Source organism: Galeopterus variegatus, unplaced genomic scaffold (assembly GCF_000696425.1).
Source record: "Galeopterus variegatus unplaced genomic scaffold, G_variegatus-3.0.2 Scaffold4865, whole genome shotgun sequence".
Lineage (NCBI taxonomy): Eukaryota > Metazoa > Chordata > Mammalia > Dermoptera > Cynocephalidae > Galeopterus > Galeopterus variegatus.
In genome coordinates this window covers 118,681-125,543 of record NW_007730976.1, presented here as the reverse complement: position 1 = coordinate 125,543, position 6,863 = coordinate 118,681, and the positions used below count along the sequence as shown (strand labels likewise).

Below are 6,863 nucleotides of genomic sequence, written 5' to 3'. Positions count from 1 at the left end.
TGAATCTTGCATTCACAAAGCTTGAAATTCATTTTGCAGTAACCACATGATAAGTTACTTCTGGCAACATTGGAGGACACTTTGCCCAGGCCTTGGTGAAGCTCAGCAACTCATTCCTGCCCTACATTAGAGAACCCCTTCCAGTGACCTAAATTCAATTATAGAATTGGAGGGGTGGGGGACTGGGAACTGGGTGAACTGGGAATTGGGTCAAATGGATGGCAGCCAGGCCCTGGAGCAAAGGATTTGAATGCCTGGGTTCAAATCCTGCATCTGCCACTCACTAGTCATGCGGCTTTGGGTAAACTACTTTACCTTATTGTGCCTTGATTTTACTAATCCATAACATGAGAATTATAGTTATGTACCTTATATTGTTGTTTTGAGGATTAAATGAGTTCATACACATAAAAAGCTTAGAAGGGCTATCTACAGGCCGAGCCCGTGGCACACTCGGGAGAGTGCAGCACTGGGAGCGCAGCAGCGCTCCGCCGTGGGTTCGGATCCTATATAGGGATGGCCGGTGCGCTCACTGGCTGAGCACGGTGCGGCCGGTCTCAAAAAGGACAAAATAAAAGAAGGGCTATCTACTACATACTAGGTATGCAGTAAGTATTAGCTATTTAAAATATTTTACCTTTCAGAGTATGAAACACTGTCTTTCTCTCTCTGTCTCTGTCTCTCTCTCTCTCTCTGTCACACACACATAATCTCATTTGAGCCTTAAAATAACTTTTAGTTGAGGCAACCAAGGCCCAGAGAGGCTAAGTGACTTCCCCCAAGGTCACACAGTATACAATTAGCAAATGCAAGGCTGTAATGGGGACCAAAGATGCAAACCCGATTCTTCCTGTATTCTGAGTACAGAGACTAGCTATCCCCAGCATCTGGCCCCAAGGAAGTCACACACAGCTCTGTAGCCTGTGGTCCTTGAGTGGGTAGTGACTCATCCATCGCCTATGGTAGTAGAAACAGTGTGTGCCAGAACAGGGTAACTGCATTAACATTTTGCCCTTCAATTTCTTTCCTATGTTCTCCCCAGAAATTGCTCTGAAACTCCAGGTCCCCATGGAAACCTCAAAAAGATTGCCTATTGACTCCAAGCAAAATTTTGCTTCAACTGCTCCCTTGATAAATGGATATTATTAAAAGCCTGGCCCCAACAGGCACCTGCGGTAGTTCACAGCCAAAGCCACATTCTCCTTGGGCTGAGAGGGTGGAGGAGATAGTGCATTCTCTGATGCCAGGATGTGTGGTCAGCTTAGAGGAAAAGGGGAAAATGTACTATGAGCTCCTACTCTCAGTGTCACACAGGGCAAGGTGCTTTCCAACTATGTTTTGTGACAAGAGGCTGGAGTGAGGTGCCTGCCAAGAATGTGAGCGTAAAACTAATCCAATCAAACTGTGGTGTTCTTTGATGTCTGCAGAAGTCACTTGCAATGTGCTTTCCAGACCAAAAGGTGGAAGAGTAGGGCTTGGAGTTAAGGCTTGAGAAACTGCAAAAGAAACTTTGAAAAAAGGATAGTATAATCAAAAAAAGAAACAGAATCTAGGCAAAGGAAAGCATTCAAAGAACCAGAATTTAGCAGCACTTTTCCAGCATCATCCAGAGATCCAGTGGAGTGGGGGACTTGACGTTCCAGACATTTTTAGTGACAGGAATTGTTCCCTCATTACATATTTGAGGAATACCTGTTGAGCACCTATCACAACGTGTCAGGCACTGTACTGGGCATTAGCACTAGAGAGAATAAGGCAAAGAGAACTCAGTCTAAGCAAGGCAGATAGAACAGACTTTCAAACAAACAATTATGCAAGATGTCTATTTTTTGCCATATATTTTTGTACATATTTGGAATTTGTACAGTGTGAATGTAAGGATCTAATTTTTAAATAATTAATTGAAAACTAGGCTGAAAAGAATCAAATACACACAAAAAAGTTTGCCTTTACTACTACTGCTAACCAACCCCTCTTCTGAAAGACAATTTTTCTTTTTTTGTCCTTTTTGAGACCGGCTGCACCGCGCTCAGCCAGTGAGCGCTGTGAGCGCACCGGTCATCCCTATATAGGATCTGAACCCGCGGCGGTAGCGCTGCTGCACTCCCAGCACTGCACTCTCCCGAGTGCGCCACGGGCTCAGCCCTGAAAGACAATTTTTCTTTTTTTTTTTTTTTCTTTTTGTCTTTTTTCGTGACCGCTAACAGGATCGCAACCCTCAGTGTCACGCCCGCACCGCGCTCAACCAGTGAGCGGACCGGTCTCTATATGGGATCTGAACCCTGGGCGGGAGTGCCGCCGCGCTCCCAAGCACCGCACTCTACTGAGTGCGCCACCCGGCCGGCCCAAAAGACAATTTTTCTGATAGCCAGTTCTTCTGACCAGAGAGCCACTTTAGATTTACTTTCCCTGCTTCATCATGTGTCAGATACTCAAAGATAACTTGTTTCTCTTGTTTTCACAGTTAACTTACAAATTCTGTTTTAGTCCCCTGCTTTTCTGGATAGCTTCTCTTTCTAAACAGCCAGCATTCACTTCTCTCACACACACTGAGTATAAAGAGAAGCAAATTTAGGCCTGACCAGTTAGGTCCCTTGGTTAACACGTGGTACTGATAACACCAAGGTCAAGAGTTCAGATTCCCATACTGGCCAGCCACCAAAAAAGAATTTAAAACAAAATGACAAATCTGATCTCAAAGAAAAATTAAGCACAGAGAGATACACAGAACAATTCCTAAACCTGAAAAACAAGTCTGAAAGAAAATCTTATAAGGGAACCCATCTGTCATTTAAAACTGACAGAAATCCAACTCATACAAGCTGAAGAGAAAAAGGAATGGAGAGGTTCAGGAGTCGGGGCTGGCTTCCAGGGATGTTTGCTCTCTTTTGCTCTGCTTGGCCATACTCCACAGTTGGGCCCTTCTCCTGGTGCTCAAGATGCCACCAGCAGCCCCAAACTCCCAGGCTCTAGCTTAGCAATCCCAATGGAGGGAGAATTTCTCTTGCTGAACATCAAACAGCAAATCTAGAGGACACTGAGAAGGATCATCCTTAGACTTGTCCAGGGGTGGGCTTCAATCTGGCCCAGCTTAGGTTATATGCCAATACCAACATAAGCCACCAGGACTGCATGAAATACGCAAAGGAAACTTCCGCAAAGGATATTTTAGGAGTGCTGGGTAGAAAAAATAGAAATACATATTTCCTATTGCTGCTAATGAGTCAACATTATGACCACTGGATGTTTTAAAAAGGCTTAAAACTATAAAACCTTGCTCCCTGCATTGATTAGAAGTAGTGGGTTTTCAATTTCAAGGCAAGGTGGCTGAGTTCAACCTTTCACAGAGACATTGTCTAATGTGTCTGTACTAGACATACTTTTGAATTCTAGATTGGAAACACGCTTATAAAATTGGCCAAAAAACCAAAAATCCAATTTGTAAATCAGACTACAATTTTATAGTACCTCTGAAAAGTTTTGCTTAAGACAAAGTATTCCTGTGGTGCAGCCTGCCAAAATTTATCTTCTTCATTTTAGCCATGAACTTTTAAAATAATCATCTAAAACTCAATGAAGGGGGCCGGCCCGTGGCTCACTCGGTAGAGTGCGGTGCTGATAACACCAAGGCCACGGGTTCGGATCCCATATAGGGATGGCCGGTTTGCTCACTGGCTGAGCGTGGTGCTGACAACACCAAGCCAAGGGTTGAGATCCCCTTACCGGTCATCTTTTAAAAAATAAATAAATAAATAAATAAATAAAAAATAAAACTCAATGAAGATGTCTAAGTGTGGGGTCCATACTTAGCTCTAAATGATAGAATAACTTAAGAGGTTATATTTGTATTCTTCTTAGCAAAAGTTCATTTGCCTTCTGCAGAATCTTCTTGGTCAGCTGAACCAACTGGATAAGTGATATTTCCTTAGACCAACTGATTCTTCAGTGACTGCAGTTGTACCCTCCGGAGCACCAGACAGAGGATTCATATTAAATGCAAGATTCTTAATAAATAGAAAATTCATCTAAGAACAAAAGTTTAGACATCCTTGATAAAAGAAGTTGTTCAATTTTACAGTAGAACCATGAAAACATGAATGAGAACTAATATTATGTTCAAGTTTAATGCCAAATATCTCCTACTTGGAATTATATGATTAAAGCCAAATTCCTAAGACATCTTCAAGAAGGCAAGACGTGATAAACGTATTTTAAAGCAACGGTTCTCATCTATGATTGAGAGACTCTTAGGTATTTCAGATAACTAAGAATGACACAAAACCTTCAAAACAAAAGGAATTTTAAATCAATTTTATTTAAAACCATATATAAACAGGCCAAATAACACTCAAGCCTGAGAGGGCTGCAATCTTTTTAACAACATCATAATCCAAAAAGACTAATACTTATTGCTGATTCAGCTCACAATATTACCCCTTTTCAAGCAGTAGCACAGTCACTAGAAAACATTAAGGGCCCCGTTTAAGAGCATTAGAGATTCACAGAGCACTGAGCCACAGCCCTGCCCTCAAGGAGCTTACAGTGTGGCTGGAGAGACATGAGACATCCAAAACAGAGATGAGGAGCTGCCTCTAACTTAATAAGAGCAATCGCTGGCTTATAGTATCTCAGCAATTATATACTTTATCAAGTTTCAACTTAATGTATCAAAAAAAGTTTTTATTTAGTTCCTTTATATTTGTGTTCATTCATGTTTCTGCTCAAGTGAGTTAAAAGGGAAAAACATAATTCTAAGCCAAGTGTACCACGTTTGCTGTCCTAAATGAAGGGATAGATTGTCCATGTCCTAGAATTTCTCCACAGTTCCGCATCCCGATGTCAAGTTCAGTAGTTTTTACTGCCAAACCGATGTGCAAATTCAGACAGCGTGTACACAGCTCCCCATCCTACCTCAGGATCCATACTGATAAAATCATTCAAGTTCATTTTGCAATCTAGAAAAATACATGAAAGAAGTGTCTGCTAAAACACAATCTTAGTTTGACAGAAATAAAACCCAGAAGACCAAAAGTAGGGAAAATTATTCAAATAGGTAAGGGTTCAATATCACTTCTGTGGTATTCTTGTCTCAAATGCACAACACCTCAATCTAACCATGACAAAACATCACACGAACCCAAACTGAGGTATACTTCATAAAACAACTGACAAGCAGTCTCCAAAAGTGTAAAGGTTGTAAAAGAGAAGGGGGGGAAATAAGGAATCAGATTGGAGAAGACCATGATAACTAAATGTTATATACCTGTGTTAGATCCTGAACCAGAAAAAATAAATTGGTGGGAAAACTTGTAAAATTTAAATAAAGTCTGTAAGTTATAGTATAGTATTCCAAATTATATCAATATGTTTATATCGATCATATCATTTTCCTAGTTTCAACAACTGCACTATCGTTATATAAGACGTAAGGGAATCTGAAAGGTATACAGGAACTCTCTGTCCTGTTTTAGCAAATTTTCTATAAATCTAAAATTATTTCAAAATAAAAAGTTAAATGAAAAAATGGATGAATAATCAAACTGCCAATTTATTGGATTCAACAGCCAATTTGCAGGAACTTCAGAGGATACAACAGAAATATGATCAGCAAAATCCAGACTATTCCTCCCTAACCCAGTTTCCCCAACAAATAAATTACAAGAAAAAAAAGAGTTGGACAAGAAGTCTGTATATGAAAAAAGACTCTAGAGAGACAAATCAAACACAATATGGGGACTTTATCTGGACCCTAATTCAAATAAACAAACTGGATAAAAAAAGATTATGATTTTAAAAGATAACTGTAAAAAATAAATAAATAAATAAAAGATAACTGCAAATCTGCACACTGACTAAATAGATATATGATGATTTTAAAGAGTTATTAATTTTCCTAGACATAATAATGGTATTGGGGACATGTTTTTTAAAAAAGAAATCCTTGTATTTTAGAGACATACTGAAAAATTTAGAGCTAAAAGGATATAATGTCTTGGATTTGCTTCAAAGTAATACGGGAGGGGGAGAAGTGGATGGGATATAAAAGAATCAACTGGCCATGAGCTGACAAGTGGAAAACAAAATTAAAAGCTAACACGAATCTTTCCATGAACTTTTTGAAGTATCCTCAAAAACTATTCTAACTTTCTGTATGATTTAAATTTTCCATATTAAAAAACTTTCTTTTTAAAAAAAAGATGACCTGTAAGGGGATCTTAACCCTTGACTTGGTGTTGTCAGCACCACGCTCTCCCAAGTGAGCTAACCAGCCATCCCTATATAGGGATCCAAACCTGTGGCCTTGGTGTTATGCACCACACTCTCCCAAGTGAGCCATGGGCCAGCCCTTAAAAAACTTCCTAAAGTACAATATCTATAGATTTCTGCTTCTGCCCATCAAAGAACTGTTATGAGAACTGTACTTCTACATAACCTACCAGAAAACTGGACAAAACATATGAAGCAACTGTTTCCAGACACCAGACAGCACATGACTGATTCCTGAGAATGAGAAACAAGTGAGGGGAGCCCTAGGCTCACTCCAGCTTACTGCCTGGATGCCGCTTCCAGACCACAGCACAAAGAAGGAAACACAAACAGCCTGGCAATCTCCCTGAGTTGAGAAGGCAGAAATCAGAGTTCAGGAGGGCCCAGGCAGCTAGGATTTGAAAGGCAAAGTATCAGACAAGAGGGAGCTATGCTGAGAGTTCCAGAGATCTGCAAAGCAGACCCCTGTGTCTTTGGACAGGGAAAGAAGGACCAGAAAGTAGTAGGTCTAATAATTCCCAGAACTGCCACTGGGTAGGAATAATTCACATCCACACCAGCCAGAGAGACACAACTCATAACAGATGGGCATTTGG

The 6,863-nt window shown here is 40.4% G+C and overlaps 1 protein-coding gene across 7 annotated transcripts in view; it reads right to left on the bottom strand.

Moving 5' to 3' along the window:
• WDYHV1 (WDYHV motif containing 1) overlaps positions 1-6,863 on the bottom strand; it is a 57,805-nt gene that overhangs the window by 36,030 nt on the left and 14,912 nt on the right. For 6 of the 7 annotated variants that reach the window (XM_008588502.1, XM_008588501.1, XM_008588499.1 and 3 more), the window contains one exon: positions 4,297-4,955. The exons of the other annotated variant lie outside the window; for it this stretch is intronic. In XM_008588502.1, coding sequence (XP_008586724.1) covers positions 4,846-4,955 — 110 coding nt within the window. In that variant the 3' untranslated portion in view covers positions 4,297-4,845. Of the gene's footprint in view, positions 1-4,296; positions 4,956-6,863 lie in introns of those variants that run through there. 7 annotated transcript variants of the gene reach the window in all.